Below are 22,694 nucleotides of genomic sequence, written 5' to 3'. Positions count from 1 at the left end.
GATGAGAGGGCAGGAAGCCCGACAATTGGCGTTGGAAACCTCACTCTGGGTCGGGAGGGAGTCACAGAATCGCACGAGCTCTCCCATCTCGACTGGGGACACCACTAATTTGCTGACCCCGTGAGCCCCTCAACTTCACTGTTACTACTTGTCGCAAAACGGCGAGAGAAAAGGACACATAGTGTCAGAATCGCGGTATATAATACCCATCAGATAATAACTCGAGTCTGATCAATAACGCTGTAAAGACAGAGGTTCTTCTCACAGGAGGCACAAGAATGCGCATTCATGCCATTGTACATGTACAATATGGCTGAATGCTATCAAAGTCACACATCTCATGTGAATAATCTCCCAAAGACTGTTTTCTCTTTGGTTTTGTTTCACTGCATCCTTCTGTTCATAATATGGGAAAGGCCAGCAAAGATGGGTATCTCAAGGAGAAGAGAGAGCAAGTTGGTAGCATAGACTGAATGCAGGCATTGTCTACCAACAATCATCACCATACCGACAGGGTCGTATGTTTACGGCTCATCACAGTCAAAATGAAAGAAGACGAAGTATTCAGGGAGAAACGGGCCACCTAGCAGTAGTTCTATTCTCACACCCAAACAACTCTTAACAATATGTAGATGTAATGCACCCAATGCGCAGAGAAACAAAAAACAGACAAACACAAGGGGGAGTCATATAAGTCACGAGTACACATATGTGCTGCATAGGGGCTCGCAATGAAGGAATTATCACGGCACATACTTCCTGCATACCATAACGTTTTCCATGATACAAATCCATCTATTGAGCTGAATAAAGAAACGAATAAGATGTGATCAACATTTAGATTTTTTTCCCCATGTTGTTCTGATGCAGGAAATCCACAGCATGTGAGCATTCTTCTGTGTTCTTACCAAGATGCACAGCAGTCAATGCCTAAAACTCCAGCTTATCATACAAAGCTTGCATTCACTCAAAACACTAAATACTTTACAGAAAGAAAAAAACAACAACAACAACTGCAACCTAAGGTGTTTGTACAGTGATGGGGCATGGAGAGAGGGTGTTTAAAATCCCGATGACAGGCAGATGGAGATTTAAGTTCTCCTGCATACGAAAACCTGTTGCCCACTTGCTCTGACGCTGACGCTGCCAACACTTCAAAGGCACCATGCACCTCACCTCTACAGACGCACTGAGTGATGGGCGACGGCAATTGATTTTGCACACCTAAGATCGCGCATAACGCTTTGTCTCTGCCAACGTCACGAAGCAAGTGGCTCAAGCGCTGCCACTGACATGTTTCATCAATTAATTCTTGGCCCCATATCATTTTTCTCTGCTTCAATCTACACTATGAAACTTTGTCATGGGATGAAATCATTTTCCACTTTTCTTTCAGTACACATCGCCATCAGATGAAATTTGTTCTCTGCCCCCCAACTGCAAATGGATGAATAGATAGAGATATATGGATTTGAAACAATTCTACCCAATTCACAGTTGATGATATTCATCATCAGGAATATAATTTGTCATTAAATGACATTAAATGAGAAAATCATCAAACTGCTAATACATGATCTATTTTATCAATGCATCTATGAGCAATTGTGAATTCTTTTCCCTCTTGGTTATCTGCCTTATTAAAATGTTCAAACTTTATATAATGAAGCATTCAGTACTCATAATTTCTTTGCCACAGGTTGCCTCCTTGACAACGGCTTCAAGAGATGTCTATCTTTACTACTGAAAGAAGAAGTACTTCAGAGTCTGAAATTTGTTATTGCTTCATCTGTTTGCTACCAACTGTGGAAGCAATTTCACAAGAGTTTCTTTAGCAAATCATTCCACCATAAGAGATGACAATCTTCCCTGACTCAGACTATATTATTTTAGTCAAACATAACAAGGTTATGAATGCCTCGGAATGGTTCTAAGCTGATCAAGGACATAGTTCTTGTCTGTTTCCTGGACACTGAAGAGCACTTTGCTGGTTTCCACAAAAGCAAACCACTGAACAAACTGTGAAGGGTAAGGCAATTAGAATTTCTCGAAAAAACTTCCAGGGTTGCAAATATGGGACCAAGTGACTGTCCTGAACTTCTGTCTTCAGGTCCAATTCCTTCGAAATTTGATAAACGGGACCTTCCAAAAAAGAGCACTGTTCCCACAGCCAATCGATGTGCTGACAGAATGGCAGCTTTTGTACCACAAAAGCAAAAGTGCTATACCTCCTGACGATCACGGACCTGGGCAAAAAATTTGATTACTCACGAGTCGATACCGCACCTCTGAACAGTTCGTACCGGCAAAAAAATTCTCCCTGTTCCCAACATTCTCCCCCATTCCCCATCCTCTTCCTCATACCCTATCCCACCCCTTCCATCATCTCAAAATACCGACGATGAGCTTGGTAACAAATTCATGCAATCATGCAATTTAAAATAATTTTCTAAAATTGTGTGAACAAGAAGAAAGATTGAAGCATGTGACATATTGTAAGTAGTGTTGCTGGCTTTTCCATGCTGTTCTCACTCTTAAGTAGCATGAGAATATGCCAGCGCTCTCAAACATTAGACATTACATGCTTTAGCATGGCAGCATTTAGGAATGGTTGATAGTGTGGTGGTTGTGTATGAAATTTCAGGAGGTACATGTGCACTATCCTATGAATTAAAGGATTCTCATCTCCAGCATTTGATGAAATGCTGAATAAGGAATAAGTGCCGATTTTGTGCTTTCCGAGAGATGGACATGAGGACACAAGTGATCCACTATAAGTCAAGCTCTTCCTTTTTAGGAATATTGAAAAGTTCTGTGGGAATGACACCAATAACCAGCACAACACACACAACGACCCTCAATTTTATCTAGAAGCATGTATCAGATTCATCCACTCTTCTCCATGTGACTCTCACAGACAGAAGGAAACCACACTCATTTGGTTGGCATTGTGAATCTTCTTGCTCTTGAATTTATCTTGCTCCATGGGAACCTGACACAAAACTGAGCAAATGTTAAACAGAACCTTGTTGTCTGTGAACTCTGACACACAGAAGTTCTGTTTTATCTGTTCATGAAAGATATAGCTGAAGGTAGGTAACTCGCATAACCTGTGATTCAGAAAAAAAAAAGTGTTGGGGGCTTCAAGTTCCCACATATACAGTAAGATGTCCTAAAAAGGTACAAGGTTTCTGGCAACTTTGTTTCAAAGTTGACAATGACCTTTTCTTGTGATCAATCCCAAAACCGATATTTGGCAGAGAGAAATCACAATGAAATGAATAGAGATGTATACCTTATTGAAAAATGGACTTGGAACCTCCTGCCAGCAAATTTGTCAGATATATTTTGCCTTGAGAATCACAAAATATTTTGTTTTCTTTCTTCACAGTATATGTATGTACTGTAAAGAGGGTATGCACGGTCTTATCGTGGGTTCTACCATTCTCAAAACAAACTTTGACAACATTGAATGGTGACTACCCCACCCCATCCCATCCCATTTTCAAGCACATTGCTTGGTCCTTACGATTACACTGTATGTCGTAACTGCGTACTTCTGTACATGTGTATTGGACAGCAACCATTATATGTATCTCTCAAATCATACCAATTGGTGTAAAAGGTACTTCAGAGCATTTTCCATCATTGCTAAATACGTCAAATACAAACAAAGTGACTAATACACTACAATGGTCAGACTTATTTTACATGCCTTTTCACAGTGTCTACAAGAGGCAATTTGAGCCAACATTACACATATTTTATCAGTGTAACATGAGGCTCATATCGAATCTAATGGCACTTAGAAGCCTACGGAGTCACTCGCGTATATTTTTGTCTCAAATGCAACAATGATCAGGTGAGCAGTATAAGTGATGCTCCGTTCTTATATTTGGTTTCTGTCATCGACGGACATTTATCTAACCTCTCAACAGGCGAAGGGTATTAGATATCAGCACTTGGCGGCAAAGGTATTGCAAATCGAAAGTTGCACTGCATGTCTCACCTTGTGGCAGAACGCCGGATAGGAGGGAATGGTGAATTTAGATGGATTTAGGATATAGCCACTCACAAACTTTGTTATCACTAGCGACATGTGCATTAAACAAACCATGCAAATGCACAGGCCACAGGCTCCAGTCTCTCCAATCACCTCACGTGTCAGAGTAATTAATGTCTAGCAGGTACTTCCACTGTGAGTATTAGGAAGTGTCATAGGAAGGAGAACAGATACACAAAGGGCCCTCTCAAAGAGAGTATTTGCCTGCCAAATATGATATGCACTCTTAATCGGCATGCATACTGCGATTACCAGCAAAAACATGCAATTCATAATGCCCAACCTTCAAAGCTGTAATATTGTTGAGTATAGCCTACAGCTATTGTATGTGCAAATAATGCAATGAAATCTTGTCCTAATTTACCACCAAATACCTACTTCTCATCCCCCCCCCCCAAAAAAAAAGTACAATGCCTAGTAATCACTTATATGCAACTTCAAAGAAAGATTGCTGCATTTATACATTTTCCTGGAATTCCCTCATCTCTCAAGGAAAATGGAGAAAGGAAAGCATGAAAATCGTTGGACATTGACAGATAGGTCTATAGGTGGAATTTATCAACTTTCCCATGTTTGAAATGCATTTCAATCCTTTCAGATCACGCTTCTTGAGTTGTTGCCTTTAACAACTCCATCATATGAGTCTATTGGGGGTGCCTTGTCCCTGTGCAGCTCCAATGTAGTTGGCAGTGGTTGGCGTGGGCAGGTCTGATAGCCCTATAAACATGTTTCAAAATGACTTTGCCTTTATTAACTCTACAGAAATGAGTTTTTGGCTCAAACAAGTTATCAATCACACTTTAACACGATCACACTCTTTTTGCTGTTTAAGAAATGCATTTCTAACCCCATAATCAAAATAGCTTTGTGTTAATCAACTGCCCAAAACTCCCTTCAAGTGGTTGGGAAACCATAATTCTGCATCAAAACTGAGTTGATAAATGCACCCATAATTGGACAAAACGACTGACTTCAAAAGAGTAGGAAATTACAACAGCCAGCACAAAATTTGTGAAAGCAGTAATAGTTCTGTGAGTTTTGAGAACTTGATCGGATGCAACCCACAGCTCACATAGTAATTATGCTATCCAATTTCGCTGATAATTTTGAGATTGCAAATTTGATAAAAAAAGAACGCACAGCCAGAAATATGCCCACACGCAATCAGCCAGAATGGCTGCACTTTCCTGGAGTTTATTTAGTTGGTCCAAGCAGGAAGGCAGGAAACCCTGCGTTGGAGGAAGTATTCACTTCCTGATTTTTTTTTTTTCATTAATCCAGTTGTTTCGTGATCAAAAATGGTGTATGTGCGGCAGAGTTCAAGAAAGAGATAGACAAGCCACGCACATGATAGGCTTTTACACTTGCACATAACAGGTTGCAAAATAATGAGACGGGTTTTCTTTGTACCTTGTGCCCTGACAGTGCAGTCAGACACATGTGACATTGGATTTAATGGAAAGGTTAGTCTTGGTCCAAGGTCACAGAGAGTAAAATCTTGGTCTAATGCTGTGCAACATCCAATGTGATTTGCCTGCACAGTGCAATTACTGTGGTTTAAATACACAAAATGACAACAGGCACAGGATGAATGGCATAATCCTTGCCAATTCTCGACAGCTCAACACAATTTCTCTTGCCTACTGTCACCAACTGTATGTGAGACTCTACAAAACCCTTCACTTGATCTGAGCCACAGCAGAATATATTCTCCGCTTTGTTCAGGGAGGTAAAAACTCCCATTTCTTCAAGAATATTTCATGTTTATTTGACCAGCCTAGCTCCCATGACAGGCCACATGGCTCTGATTCTCTCCTTTCACAGTGCCCCTGTCTACCCTGTAACTTTGGAATCAGGATAAGTCTCTCCAGTTAGCAAAGACATGAAATTACAATGAACAAAAGAATCTCATGGATGTTTGCATCATGTTGGGACATATCCAATCCAATTTCTATATTCATAGGGTTGAAAACAGCAATGTCATGTGATTTTAATGATAGGCCCTACTACGGAAATGTTGTTCAAGGGCCACGGATTGCTGATGTAGAGTACAGTGTGGATAAAACACTGTGAAATGTCATGTTCAATTGTGCAGTGAAATCTACATGTGCATGAATGTCCTTACTGACCTCCCTCTCGGCAAGCACAATATGGACAGTCCTTTCATACCATCTTTGTCCTTAACGACCTTGGGCGAGTTTGATATTGAGACAACTCAATTGGTCTTTGCAACCATATATATGTCGGGAAGATATATCCAATGTTTGTGGTAAATGTCCTGCGTATCAATCACACACGTTGCCTGATTGATTCCTCTGTATAGAAGGGGGCATTCCATCTCAAATCCTTTGCAACCTGCAAATGCACTAAATTGGCTCTTTTATGTGTCCTTTCTGGTTCATGCAGGGGGCACAATATTTTCCTTGTAAAAGCTAGTCTCACAATGTGCAGTTCGCAGACACAAACCTTCTAACTAACTACTGCCACAAAAAGTTTGCTATGTATACAGAATAGGCCTATATGTAATTCTATCTCTCAATAAAATCATTGGAAGGGGGGGGGGGGAGGGAGCCAGAAAGATTATCTGTCATGTGACTTTCATGAAGGGATGTAGCAAAAAGAGCCTTGAACAGGTGTAGTTTTACATGTTCTTGCTGGAACTCTCAAAGTGGGTCTGAACTGTAGATTCTTTAGAGCTACTGTACCAGTGCACTTCACTCACCGGTGAACTTGTCAAGAGGACAGACAGCCCTGAAATGCCCCCAAAAGAATTCATTTGTTAACATGTGTCCATATAGTAATAGTCTTGGCCCATCTTGGGTTGTTCTTGTGCTTTTTCATGGCCACTAAAACTCATTGCAAGACAATGAAATGACTAGCCTTGTACGTGTAATTCTGCGCCAAAAACAACGCTCAGTTTACCGGTATATCGGAACATACTCTACGCGGGTCATGATGATGTAGTTCTAAATGAGGAACTACTTCATTATTAAAAAATAATAATAAAAAATCTGAGATCAGAATGCTAGAAGTTCCTCTTTGCAAACAAAACATTCTGATAGAAAATACGACATGATGCACTGCATGCACCACTATAAAAAATGCACTGACAGCCAATCAAAACAAAACAAAACAAAAACAGAAAGGCAAGGGTGTTCATGCAGGATTTTCATTGAATGAACCCAGAGGACTCAAAAAGGTCCAATGTGTGAAGTTCACAACAAGTCAAAGAGCTAACTGTAAAACCAAAAATATTTGCTGGGCATGAAACTTTTAAGAATTGGAGCCGAAACCCTTTTTTTTTTTTTTTGCGGCATGAAATTTTTGCGATCTGTCACTGGCATTCAATGCATTGTGTAGCCAAAATCTTTCATGTGAGTTTTACTTTTTTGGATCCTGGTTCCTCATAATATTCGTGAAAGTTTCATGCACGCAAAAATTTTCTTGTTTTACATTAATCATCAGGTTTGCTCTACTGGTGTGAAAGCCTTGTATTATCAAACTCAAAAAGATGCACGATTCTCCCATGCAGTATGTCTGCATGCACATCACCTTCCACCTCCTTTTCTCGGGTCATTGCGAACATTAATGTGACCGCTCCTGTGATCCTGGGAGCAGGGGTTGATAAGAAGACATGGAATTACAATGGAGCCGGCAGCAACAACAGGTGTGCCATGACATTGTAGAATGTGGTGCAAATAAACGATAAGTGTTTTCAGCATTCCTCTCTTCCTGATAAGTCATTTTCTCTTCTCAAAGTTGATCGCTGACGGAAGAATCATTACCATTATCATCATCACCACCACCACCACCACCATCATCATACAACTACACAACAATGTACGTAGACCTACAACCCTATAGGTGCCTACACACACAGGACATGACAACACAACTTAATTGTACCAACAGCCAACCTACCGGCATGTCATTTTACCAAAAAATATCCTCTCACTTAGAAACACATGCCTAAAACAAAACAAAACAAAAAAGATAAAACAAAACAAAGCAAGATAAAACAAAACAAAACAAAACAGAACAAAACAAAATGGAAAAGAAAGTTGTGAGAGAAGAGCAGGAACAGAAACCTCAACGTGAATAAGATGGAATATGATGAGGTTAGAGGCTAAGGGTTCGAAGGTCACTTACTGGCATGTCACCTCCCCGCCATCAGAATTGGGTATGCAAGTTCCATCATGGAAACATGGGTTAGGGTTGCAGGATGTACTGCCAGTTCCTGTGTGGGAGGGAGAAGATCGAGAATTCACACATGTACTGTATGTAGTACAGTTTATCACACATGTATGTAGTACAGTTTATCACACATGTTGCTCACATTGAGAAGGTATTCGTCACTGTGCACTCTTGTGGTTGAACATCATGTACAAAAGAAGAAAAAAAACATAGGGCCCACACTGATGCATGGTGCATGTATTATGGGGCTTTTAGACATTAAATACATGTTCAGTATACATGTACCGGTAAGTCTGCAAGTTGATGATGATAGGACAGGAAAAACAGCCAGGTAAGGACAAAACAAGTAATATATTAGGCCTAAATGTTAAATGGTCAATTTAAATGTCTCAATCAATTTCATTTGTTCCATAAAATCAGACAATTAGACTTAATGAGAACAAAATACTGTCTTTATCATTAGCAAGCATACATCTCAAACAGACAACCATATACAATGTAATGGCAAATGTGCTACTTGATATATACATAATTACACCAATTAATGTACAATATGTAGCATCTGTATGCATGGTGGCCCATAATTGACAAAAGAAACTGTTCTTTTAAGTACAGGCCCAGTCATTAATTTAGCTGTGAAGTTTGACAATGCCTCTACTGCATCCTGCTCAGCACAGTTCAGGTGACATTAAAGCCATGCGTATGACCCTGTCACTTTCACTTTCCAGGCCTTGTTAGAAGAATACACAATCCCATCACAAAGACTACCATACTTTCTACAAACATATCAGGACATTTACAAATCTTACCCCTTTCATGCCAAACTGGGCGATTACATTTATGCATACGAGTACATGTACTATTGTAGGTCATTCTATTTTCAGATGTTCAATTGTACAACATACAGTGCATTCTTTTCCTCAGCCGAATAAATCTAGAAAAGACCTATTATTTTCATTACAGAACTTTTAATATTTTCTCCCTCATGTTCATGGCACATGGTGATTAAGTTTTCTTTCTTATTCTTAAGGAGCACTACCAGTATATGCAGTGTAGACCTTGAAGTATACAGTGTATTTATTTTCATCCTGTGGTTTACAAAATTTGTCAGGCCATAGAAGTACAAGCTCTTTGTGTATTTTACCAGGTTGTCCTCATGACGTGTCTTGCTGAATACGCTGCTCTCATATTGGAGACTGAAAGCTATCAGGGGCACATCTCAGCTGGGTAAACCCTTACTAATAGTAATACCACCTTTCCTCCCAGCAGCCTTGCTGACCCCGCCTCACCACCACCCCCACCATCTTCTCACCAGGTGTTTGAGGAGGGTCAACCTAGGGAACGGTAACTCCAGGTCAGTGGAAGAGTTCGGGGGCTTATTTTCTTTTTTTCTGCTTTGCTTGTGTTACACTTTACAAAGTTATTCATCTTTCTGTCAAAGATAATAGCTTGAAATCATTATTGCATGGAGGGGCAACTACCCATCCAGCCAGAAAACTTTAAAGGGTGTGTACAGTTCTGGTCGAGGGGAAGATTTAGCTTTTAATGTTTTGCGAGATATTCAGAAACCACTCTATGAGATGTCAAAGAGCATGCAGTTCTAAGGTGTATCAAAAGTTTATTCGATGAAAATTGGTTTTGAAATGGCTGAGATATCCAAAAAAAAAAGGTGAAACAAAGAGATCCTAATAAAGTTGTGGCATGTCGCCTTTTATTATTAGCACTTTTTTGATATCTCAGCCATTTGAAAACCAATTTTCATCAAACAAATGTTGAATCCTTCTTAAAATTACATGCTCTTTCATATTTCATAAGAGGCTTTTCATTATCTCACTTTAATAGGAATGTTCAAAACATGAATCCCTACCTCAACCAGTACTGTACAGTCCTTTTAAGGGAGTTTACATGTAGCTGCCTCCCCATCCCCCAAAAGGAAGGCAAACAGAAGGAAGGTATAATTTCACACAAGTATGTATGTAACATGTCTTGCCAAAGAAGTTGTTTCACCTGAAAACTGGCTGTCCTTCGAAATAAGACACTCACCCATTACCGGAGCCAATAGGGATACAATGACTCAATCCTTTGGTATAAAGGAGACTTGCTGTGCTCCCATTAACAATGTAGCCTACATGCACACGCATACACTTGGACAAGCTCTTGTAAAGACAACGATGTGTGTATTTTTATGCATGACGATGTTATTGCAACAGCATACACTGTGTAAGAAGTGACAATTGTTTCAGCAACTCATCTTACTCTATGAATTCTTGCATTCTCCTTTATTTGCACAAGGAAATACAGTGTCTTGATGATAATATTAAAATCATTACACCTAAACCTACAAAGAGGTGGAATGATGAACACTGCAATGATGGAAGTAGGGAAATTAAAAGACAATATATAGTTCAACTAAGCTGATTATCACATTATTTAAAAAAAAAACTTCATGGAATCCCATGGTTTTAAATGAAAAGCTTGGCAGTTTCCTGCACCACTTTCGTTCACTAACAACTTGAGTAGAAGCTACAGTGCACTCATCAAATAAAACAACTGTACAGCTGTATGCTTCATTGCAATCTGACAAAACTAATTATTATGATTACACTTTAAGTACATGTAGATCTACAAGTGTATTATTAAGCTTCATAGGCTCCGCAAACACTCGTCGTAGTGGCACAGGAATTCTCGCTTAAGTTCGTACACACATTCCTGAAGTGAAGACAACTAACATGTCTGGGACACATCAAGCTTCCTTCCTTTGGGGATTTTTTTTTTTTCCTTTCTTCCTTTCTCCATCAGAAACTACACTTGATATTGCATCCTGCAAATCACTGCTCGTACGCACACAGTTCCTGGTAGGAAATATCGCAATTTACATTGTAAGCACTCACTGTACGTGTACATGCAGCACAAGAAATCTTGGCCATTGGCTTGTCAATGGCGTGTCTGCTGTCTGGGGTTACAATACGCTTCATTACAGCTACAGTGTATGTACAGTACTGTACAATTGTACAATGATGAGGAACAAAGGCATGTACAATGTATAACATGCATCATGATGTTTTTGCAATGGAGCAGACTCGACACAAATGTCATAATATGATCCATGGGCATTTAATGCCCTAATTATGCTATTCCCACTCTGGGTATTTCACTTTTCCTTTTGATTGTTAAAGTATTTACAATGTACAGTTACTGTAGAGGATATGAAACTTCATATACATTTAACTTGTGAAGGTTGTTAATGATCATTCACATACATTGTACATAAACATTCATACGACTGTTAATCACAATAAAATGGCAGTTAGCTACTTTGTACTTCATTGTGTACACATTAACTTTGCTGTTTATAAAGTTGGTATGTACAGTACACAGTCTGAATTATAATGTTTCAGTAACAGAAACGTAATTCAGGCCGCTGCTCTTCAATCCAGATTACATACAGATAGTGAGGTCAAGATTAAAACCTGCACATTGATTCTTTTACATCATATTCAATGACCATATTGGACTGCTGTTGTTTTCGTCTCCAAGATACTTGGGTAAAAAAGAAGACACAAGATTACATGGTTGTCACTATTCAATTGAACTTGGACCTCAAATATGCACAATTTCTGACAATGCATAAGTACAATGTATGACCTTTAATATTGTTGGTTGTATGACAATCTTTTGACACAGCTTGGTCCTTTCCTTTAGTCTCACTGTGCAGACCCAGCTTCAAATTCTTTTCATCACCTTTCAAGCAATCCTGATTGTGGTATCACCTTTATACAATGGGGGCTAGGGTGCCTTACACAATAGTCTTGTTAAGTACTTTTCCTGCCCATACAAATGAGGCTTACAATAAATGATAGACATGTCTGATATTTCTGCTTAGTCCTGAGGAAAGCTAATTGCGGTTATCATTGCAACATTGCAATTATTTCTTTTCATATCTAAAACAAAACAAAACAAACCAGGTCAGCTGAGACTACTACTGTTTTTGTACAGAAAAGAATATAGTGAACTTAGTATAACTGGGCATGGTTGTGCAATTTGCATCCTATTGTGACGACACGGCCCACCGACACCCTTCAGGGGAGGAGTAACAATAGAGTCATACTTCAGGACGGTTTCGGGGACAGTGAATCAGGACAAAGAGTGATGGAGGTAAGTAAACACACCCAAAGATGAGGAGAGTGCAGGTTGTAGGGCAAATAGGAACTCATGCTGACAATTAGGAGCCTCTACTTGGTCAAGAATTTCTAAATGATCAGTGCATCCTTTAGTCCAGAGAGGAGTGTGGGAGAAATGGAAAGAAAAACACAGAAAACAAATACACGGACTGCAGCCCTGCTTTAGAATGAAATGTTTCCAGCAGGGAATTGTTGACAATAAAATACCTTTCTTTACACTGCCAGACAACTGTGTGTAAATGCAGAATAGTATTACACTTACAGACCACAATGCTAAATAGCAAACATTCTTTTGCTCTGATTCCCTACTAGATGTAAATACTAATTGTACGTTTGTGTAATCCTTCACGTTGATTCTCATGTGATGAATATGTGAAATCTACAATACTCATGATAATTTGACTGGCAAAAGTCTCTTTAATACACTGTATACCCTATAAACCATACCTGTTAATATCTGTCATTTATCTACCCTCACTTCTTCAGAGATAGCTGCTACCCTCCTATACATGAGTCCATACTGTGTATGTTATATAGTTGATCACTGCTACACATTGATGAATCCATCTATGTGAATTTATATCTTTAGGTGACCTTGAAAGAAGGATATGAATTATTTCATTTTGTGGGGCATCATTCATTATGACACTGATTCTAGCAAATGGTACACGTACACTGTATACGGTGTATGAAAACAAGTTGTCAGCAAAATTTAGAACTGGATATGAGAGTAATACACTGTACATGTGTTTACATACACAACTAGTGACAAATCTTATAGTACTGTAGTTACCAATGAATCAGACAGCAATGAAACAATTTACAATGTACATATTTCAGTTTAAATACAACAGGCTCTAGTTCTGACTTGTAGCTGCAGACTGTATTTTCAACTATTTTCTTTTTTCATGAGATGATCAACAATGATGCTGCTGGTGCGGATATGACACATCTCAATTCTCCATATCGCATTTAATAGCAAAATATCGTCCCAGAATGCATTGTGCAATCAACATCCTGGCTTTTATGCAGTCAGCTTGACTTCCGGTTATCGCCAACGCGTTACGTACGCAATGCACTGCACCGCAATGCACTGCACGCCAACGCACAGTTTCACTTGCATCGGTAGCGTCTGCTCAACATCGGTCACGCAAATTTTTTTTTTTTCTTTATATGTTTTATTGATTTCATCTATTGGCATACAAACATAAATCATTTCCAATTTACCTTCTCAGCGAGTGTCTTTCTAAAAGCTATTAATCATGGATGATCGCGAAAGATTCAAGAACATGACAGTTCCTCAACTGAAGAAATATCTTGGCGAAAGGGGTGTGCCTTGCACTGGAAAACGATGATTTGAGTTAGAAAATCTCGCCGAAAAAGCCACAAAAGTTTATCCGGTTTTGGAGGAGTGCGACCACGCAGCCTCCGAGAGGAAGCGGCGCAGAGTGACTACAGCGGACGGCTCAGTTCGCGATCTCAACGGGAAAGCAGTGACATGGACTAGGGACTTGAAACAGTTACCACCCGTTCGTATTAGCGATGTTTACGCTTATCTACCATGCTGATATCTACACAAAATTCTCACTGTTGATTCTCCAATTCGGTGAATTTGCAGCGAAATAAGACTCAATCGGGCCAGACGAAATGCGAGTAAGTATACGTACGTGTTAATGCAACGAAAGTGATGAATAAGTGTGTGGGACGCTAGCCGCGCCGCTGCACGCAGTGTGCATGCATGCATAATAGCGCGCGGAGTGATAGCTGCAACCGGAAGTGGGGTTGACTGCAAATCGCTCCAAAATACGCCGATTAAATTAGTGCGCTGCCAACGTTGGTTCTTTTATAGCTATATATATCAATGCGATATGGAGAATTTTTCAAATCTTGCCAAGTGTAGGGTAAAATGTACTATTAAAGTCGGATGCTCAAAACAACAACAAAACAACATTCACTAGACTGAATAGGAAACTATGGATAAAATATCACAGGCATCATATGGGTCGAAAGTGTAGTTTTTATACAGTTTGTTCCTCTTGGCTACGGTACAGAATAGTGAGTTACAGAGACATTTCTGATTGGTGTTGTATTTTTCTATTGCTTTTTTTTTGGGGGGGGGGGCTGATTATCAGTGTTTCACAAGGTTTTGCACATGGTAGAGGAAGATGTTTTTCTCTCATTTAGCCCTATGTGGGTCATATTTTTTGTTTCATTCTATTGCAGAATTTAAGAAGGCCTCATATTGTCATTAATTATTCTTTTTTTATTCTTTAATTTGCAAAATATTTGCGTTCAAATTTTCTTTCTCAAATTAGTGTCGCAAACTTTAGTACTTTTAGGTGTGATTCTGTGCAAATTCAAAAAACCTATCCATTTTCATTTATTTTTCATCAATGTTGGTTACAAAGTAAAATTGAGAATTACACTAATGTAAGGAGGGAAAAAAAATCATATTTTTGGCAGCAAAATTAGTACCAAGCAGTACTTGACAGTTTAAATAATAGGTTGCCAGAGGTACAATGCAGGCAGGTCCATAGATGTACTTTTTGTATGGCATTAAACTGACTTCTAAAGTGAAATAAGTAAAAGCTTGCTGTTGTGTGATCTGGGACATTGCTGCAGTTGTGCAAGGCTTGAACATTTCACGAGCAGCAGTTGAGTCATTTTATTGTGGTGCTGGAGAAAACATGAAAACACAGATAAGATTGCACTGTACTGCTAATGTCCCGACAAGGCCAGGCTATCAGCACCCGTTCAGTGATTATCGCTCTCTCTTTGTGATAATTTGTTCAAATTTGTGTCAACACCATAACATTGTATGTAGAACTAATTGATGAAGTAGGCCGATGTTTCACCTGCAAAAGCAAGGGATGGCTGAACACAGTTGTAAAGAACCAGTGAGTTTATGATGTCTTCTGACCACAGTAAGAAAGTTCTAGCAGCCCAATCAAGCACAACAAGTGTACGTGTACATCAGCTTGTTTACAAGGTTGACAAGTACTGCAATGTCAGACAGACAGAACTTTTAGTTGAAATGTAACAACCACAGGCAGTTAGCTGAGTCAACCAGTATAGAATTCTCCAATTAATAATCACTTATCAACAATACATTCATAACATCTGTTCCTATAGGAAACAAAGGAAGCAAACTTCAGCTCTGAACTGACTAGGTCAGCATGGCATTGTGGGCATGTTGCCACTATTGTCACCAATTGATTTCTGGGAGGTACACCTCCAACAGCTGCGAAGGCAAAAGTTCATCCTGGGCAACAATGCTGTTGAAAAGGGGAAAATCAATTCTTGCTAGTGTTTTTTTAAAATGGCAAATACACTTGTGTCACATATTTGGACTCGCACAACTTGCAAAACTTATATCTGGTATTTTTAAAAGCGGGTACAAGAAGGAAAGAATACTCTAAATAAATCCTCAGTGCTCTGGACAATCAAAACTACGACAAGTGCTGACTCAATAGCATACAGTGCACTACAAAAATATTTCATCATCAGGATATTTAACAAGCACTCAAACAAAAGTTAGAGTGTAGGATACAACACTATCAAAAGTATTCATTGTTTATCTTTAGGAGGAAAATAAATATACACCATTTACTAAATTTCAGTATGGCTTTAGAATGAAAGATCAACAAAGAATGACTGAAATATAGAATACCCTACAGCAGCTACCTTGCAAGTGGTCATACTAAATCTCTAGCAAAATGTTCTACAAACACAACCTATTCAATTATAGGAATAACGCATGCCGCGGAGTTGTTTAGCGAGTATGCAGTGCACGAGAGGTTTCTTCTGAGCATGCGCACTCCACACGAGCCGGAGGCGAGTGTGGAGTGTGCATGCGAAGAAGAAACCTCGAGTGCACTGCATATCGCTGAACAACGACGGGAAAATGCGTTATTCCTTTTATAAGATGGCTAAGTAATTTCAAACACGAGGTGAATATACCGTGTATGAGAAAGAAATAATGAAATAAATCCAATATCAAAGATTTTGAAATTGTACTCACCGTTGGAAAATGGCCCAGAGTAACGTTAGGCTTTCCCCGAGATTACCCCATCCCAGCTTGTGTTGAATACTGTAAAAGTGGATATTTTCGCGTGACTAATTTTTCGCGCTTGGCCGGGTCGCGCTAGTTTCTGGTTGCGCGAAATGCGCGAAAATTTGAACACCGCGACAATTTCAACCGTGGATTAGACAATTTGGGTGCGCGAAAATCCCACGGGCGTGCAGGGATAGACACTTTTCGCGAATGATCACATGGTACACTTTGACCAATCAGCAAGCTGGAAATTACTTAGCCATCTTATAACAGTTTTTCAAAGACAAACAAAATATGTACATACTATTATGTACGTCCATGTACACTGTACAATGTATAATGCCTTGCTTTCAATGAGTTCATACAGCTTTTGATAGGGAATACTTGTCCTGAGTATATGAAATGTAGATACATGTACTGTACATAAACCTCAAAATCTTTGTTTACTTCAAGTCTTTTTTGTACAATGCCACTGAAGGGCATGTTTAAGGCATTAGCCTTGTGCACTACTTTAGTGAATGGTTACAAAGTGTACTTCCCCCACCCCCCCCCCATAAAAAGAAAGAAAAATACACTGTCATTCCACATGTTAACAGTACAACTGTCGAACCTTTCTATGTGTACATGGTTGTATACTTGTACCCATTTTATTATCAGTACCTTTAACATGTGCCTTCAAAGATCTGGATTAAAAACTCGAGAAAATCTTTCCAGTTATCACTGCTTTGTATGAACAGTCTGAGAAGAAAAGTAGTTCTAAAGGCATGTATAGGCATCAATCCTTTTCATGTTAAAGGTCCAGTTTACCTTTGGGAGCAGTGATTTCAAAAATGTTCAAGATATCACATTTGATTCATATGTGTAGGTCTGTTGTATCATAAAACATCCTACCATATAAATTTTTTGCAATAAAACCTAAAATATAAGGAGATATCAGTGTTTTTCTCAATAAACCGTAACTGTATACACTTTAGTCTGGAAACATTTTTATTATAACTATTGTTTATATTTTGTGTATTTAACGACACTTGACATCGATTACACGGATTCAAATTTTTACAGTGGTTGTTTCTATCCCTAAATCACATTTTAGAACTATTTTAAAGCACTAATGCTGGGTTTTTGTTTCATATGCAAAAGGTAAATTGTGCCTTTAAGACTTCTTTTCATGTGAGGACCTAGAATATCTTCGATGCTGAATTTTGGGGTTGGACATTTTTGGGGAAAACTCAAGAAAGAGGGGCTGCTGCCTCCGAAAACAGAGAGCCAGCCTGGGTGGAGCAAGGGCTGAGCATCGAGTCTCAAATGTCACCAGGGGGATGAAATGCTATCCACTAGTCCATTGTCGGCAACCCTACGGATAGGTTCTTGTGTTTGTCTTTGCCCCAACTGCCATCTTGGCCCATGCACTGCAGGAATGTGTGTTTGAAACTGCTGCAGAGGAGACCTATTATACAGTTTTACCCACTTTCAGTGGAAGTGCTAGTAGCTGCAGTGAAAAAGTCTTTAGCACAGATTCGGGACAAGTCGGCCATGGGAATGGTGAAGACTCTCGAGAGAGACACTGATGTGTAGGACTGCAACATTTGCACAGACTGAAGTTTGTCATTTTTCCCAACAAAAACAAACATGCTAGGTTCTAATCCCATAAATTACAAAATATTGTAGGAAAGAAAGAAAATTATTGCAAAACAAGCACATTCCATTCCTGTTCAGTTGAGACATTAAATTTAAAGCTGCTAAGTACATAAAATAGTAAGAAAATACAGGATATCCTTAATCATGATTTCAAGAATATTCCCAGGTATGTTACAGTTGAGGTTTCACTGTCCAGAAACTTTCCATTTCGCCCATGAATGGACCGACTTAAAAATGTTTGAACTTGGCGCTTAGCCCATTTTCCGATGAAACTCTTGGAATACACAAACATGGTGAAGAAGAATCAAGACTTTACAGAAAACTTAGAGAGGATATACTCATGAAGTGAGAAACAACTATCTTGTAGTTTTAAGAAAAGCAATAAGAAGAAGGTGAAATAACAATAACTATCACATACAAAATTTGATTTAAATTTTGATCAAAAATATCTTGTCAGGGATGTACACTAAAAAGAATGTAGGGACAAAATCAAACCAAATATTTAGAAGGGCTTGACCTTTGCCCTTTCTCTATGTATCAGTATAAAACAATATATGTGGGTACAGTATGTGATGGAAAGTTAGGCACCCAACATATTTTCTTTCCTGTAAAATCTTCAAGATATTAAAGCATACACACATTGTAACTGCTGTTCATGCTAAAACAAGTTCAAAAGGCACCAATAAAACTTTTGACTATCCCATCAGGTGGCTTAAATTTTACAGACATGTTGTAATTACGCGTAGGCTAAATTTCATGCCAGTGCCTTGGGGTCAAACACGATATTGTGTACAAATAAACTAAATGACAAGGGCATTCAGCTGTTTTCTTCTTTACACTAATTACATGTGTAGCTTCGCTGCTAGGGTGAATGAGAGAAACTAGGAGGACACAGACAGATAAAAAGAGGGAGACAGAGATCTTTAATCATGGCTGTTATGGACAGGACAACACAACACTATGGAGTGAGATTAAGTCATTAGATCCTTCAGATATCCAAACAAGATGGCATCTCACTGTCTTATCTGTTCATTATGCAATTAAGATGTTCCACTCTTCTCCCTCTTATTTTTCACCCTGGCACTGTGGATGGTTCCCACACCAATTACAATTAATTGATTGCCCTCCAGACCTTTGTTCTCCACAGAGTAAAGTAGGACTGTATGACATAACAAAACACATGCTACCTACAAATGTAGGACTGTAAGACATTATAACAAAACATGTTACATATGAAGAGTTTGTTTGCAAAAACCGATAAGTCCATATTTGTGAAATGGAGATATTTGTGATTAAAGGTCATGAAAAATAAAGAGAATAATAAGAAATTTTTTGCTTCTTTTGACCATAACTTCAAAAATGTACCTTTATATGTAGTGACCAATATGTCATTTAAAAGGTATTATTTTGTACTTTATGACAGAGACCGTACTTCATAATCTTCAAAAATGGACTTATCGGTTTTTGCAAACAAACTCTTCATATCTTTGATAGGCAAAAGAACACACTCATTTGTTAAATGCTGGTAAATGAAGACTTGGCTGAAACAAGGCAAGCTGCATTCATGTGGGTTCACATCTTACAAAATATGCACAAGGCAGATATATTGTATCAAAACACATTTTGAGAAGTATACACTTACTAAGCCTTACAATTGAATGCTTCACATATCTGAATTCATTTAGTTGGTCAGCATGTTTTATTCTACGCTTCATCCTACCAAATGCATAGTATATAGAGCGATACTTGAAGAACATACACATTGTATCTAGGCCTTACTTACTTGAGATCTCTCTCTGTGCAAGGAGATATAACAAAGCATCAAAATGAGATAATTGCCAATAAATTTCCTTCATACTTAGTTGCTGCAATAGCTAGACACATACAGTACATGATTATATTACCCAGAACACTAACAAAGTACATAGCATGTGCAAAAACATTCTGTCATAGATGTCTAGAATATATGTCAAAAAACAGTGTCCTTGTGATTGGCCTTCTCTATGTAAAATTGTCAATTTCCATAAACTTTAAATTGAAACTTTATATGTTTTTAATTTCGTCTAAACGCAGTTAAAATGCGATACAGTAGGCCTACCAATGTACACGTCCTGGATCCCGAGTACTGGAAACTGTTAACTGGTATCAGTTTAGCCAGCGAGACCACTGTACACAATCTACTGTACCTTGGCTGTTGGCCTACAGTAGGCCCTAATCCCGTTCAACACAACGTGCCAAATCCAATTCATTCCACAGGTTTAGAACTTTCCCTAACCAATATGATGAAATACAATCCATACTCTTGATGATTCATTGCAATATACAGACTTATCACAGGAAATCCTTTCAAATAAGTTTTGCAAAAGTTGTTGAGTGAAACTATTAAGAGGAGATAAGATCAAACTACTCCAAATACTGAGACTACGTTCTAGTGGAGCCACGCACCTCTCCACAGCATCCAAACTCTTCTACGAGGGCAAACTTACCAACGGCGCAGCGGTTCGTCAAAGTTACAGCAACTACCAGCAGAAATAATCCAGTACTTCTATTAATTAGGGAATTTCCTGATCCAGTATGCCACCTCATCTTCGGATCCACGCGTTATAACAATCCCAAAGAACCACGATCATGAGTAAACCATCATTTGATCTCTGTTTTTTGAAAGCAACATACGACCTGGTAATATACCACGAGTTGATTCCGCCGAGTCGGCTTCCGTGCGGTTTAGTAGTCCAATTGAGGTGCAGCGAGCGATCACCACCACTGGCTGGCTATGCACTTGTTCCTCGCATGGGCCCCAACGTCATTCGCTATATTACGTATACCCTTTCTTTTGTGTACCAAAAAGTTGGTTGTGTGTGTGGAGGCAGCTCGGTCGTGTGGCTGTGCGAGAGGCGCACGCCACTTGATAGTATTCATCCGCGTTGTCAACTTGTTGAACAAAAACTTTTGTGTCGCACTATTGTTCCGCACGAAATCGGTCCCATTCTGATGCAAATATCACCATTTTAAACGCACGCTCTGTCCACAGCTAACAAAAGCCGTGGTCAAGCAGAAGTAAGAGGTGTGCAGTGGGGCCGAGGGGCGAATTGCGTTCGAGTTTTAGAAGCTTCAAAACGAAAAAAAAAAAAACACCAGTGATGGTAGTGATTCAGACTGGATGCTACCGCAACATCTACTTGTAGACTAACCCCAAGCGACAGTAACTCTTCTCATATTTCTCGTACAGAACTGCTCTCTTTGAAGAATGTCTTGGGGTCTTTTCCTTCTTTCTTATCAGGTATTTAGTTGACTCCAAAGGTCAACCGAAGCACCGTTCGCACACGTAACAGTGGTCTCGTACAAAAAATTTTATGATATACGTACGTCGCTTGTGTCAACGTGGGGCAGGGTGGTGTCTGACTTGTGGCGGAGCGACGTTAGATTCCCCTGAGGAATAGCAATGTAGGAGGAAAAGATGGTCGCGTGTACCAGAAATCACCAACGCCCTGTCTACCGCGGGCTATCGTAGGGGTAACACGCGCCCGAAGTGAGGCAGTATGGGGATGAGGTGTTTCCAGCTATGTTGTGTGCGCGTGAATATTATCGGGGCAAACGACCAGAAAAATTCTCGGGCTGCGAGCCTTGGTGGTGGTAATGGGCGGCGACTTGGTTTGCTTGTTCAAACCTTTGATATCGCTCTTGAAGAATGTCTCGGCCAAATCTTCTGCACGTGCAGTGGTTTGGTGTAAGAGCTCAGCATTTCAGCTGATCCAGTATACACTGGACAAAATCATAGCAACACTTGTATTTATTCTAGAAATTTGAGATTCGGAAACTGGCTAAGTATTATTGTTTTTATGAATTGAATTCGACGTCCTTAAGTTATCCAAACACTACAAAATACACACACAGGCGCAAGCAACACAATCCTGTAGGAAATGAAACATAACGAAAGTTATGACTGTAAAAAAAAAGAAAAAGAAATAAAAAATGGGCCTTTCATATACTGTGGAAGGGTTCTGTATAGTTGAATCTTTTTGATATGCATTTAAATAAAGACGACATTCCAACCATTTTTCGTCTGTCCTATATCTCTTTGCCATAATATTCTCTCCTATGACACACTGGCCATTGCACTCAATCCTGTCTGGTCGGTTAGTTTCCGAAACTAAAGAGTATAGCAAGCCTTTGCGGCGAATGTCATTGTGAGTGCTATATATGTTTCATTCAAATCGAATTTCAGGAAATGACGACTCTGTTGTGAATACGAAAGTTTCAGTCGGGGATTTTCTTCAGTTTCCTGCTCTTGTGTTTGCGCAAACAGCAAACAGGAAACGAAATATGTCCTCGCGGATTTTTCTGCATCATGCGCGTGTCAAATATCAATGTGACTGCTATAGCTATATAGCTGGATGTTAACCGTATCACCTTTTTTTTTTCACTTTCCCCGCACATGTTGAGCAACAATAACATCTCAGATTTCGCTTTGAGTCTTAATTCATGACTCTTCAAGCACTGTTGATTCGTGAATAAGTTTTTATTTTCCATTGCATGTGATTGTAGGCCTATACCCGACCACTGT

At 39.2% G+C, this 22,694-nt stretch overlaps 1 protein-coding gene across 1 annotated transcript in view; it reads right to left on the bottom strand.

Moving 5' to 3' along the window:
• The window catches only part of LOC140240440 (uncharacterized), a 66,989-nt gene extending 46,130 nt beyond the window's left edge, over positions 1-20,859 (bottom strand). The window contains exons 1-2 of the mRNA XM_072320209.1: positions 20,617-20,859; positions 8,213-8,300 (exon numbers count right to left, since the gene is read on the bottom strand). Of these exons, the coding sequence (XP_072176310.1) occupies positions 8,213-8,300; positions 20,617-20,716 (188 nt within the window). The 5' untranslated portion in view covers positions 20,717-20,859. The remainder of the gene's footprint in view (positions 1-8,212; positions 8,301-20,616) is intronic.
• Positions 20,860-22,694: the final 1,835 nt, after the last annotated feature.

The sequence above is a fragment of the Diadema setosum genome, chromosome 17, assembly GCF_964275005.1.
Source record: "Diadema setosum chromosome 17, eeDiaSeto1, whole genome shotgun sequence".
NCBI lineage: Eukaryota > Metazoa > Echinodermata > Echinoidea > Diadematoida > Diadematidae > Diadema > Diadema setosum.
This window is presented reverse-complemented; position numbering and strand designations above follow the sequence as displayed.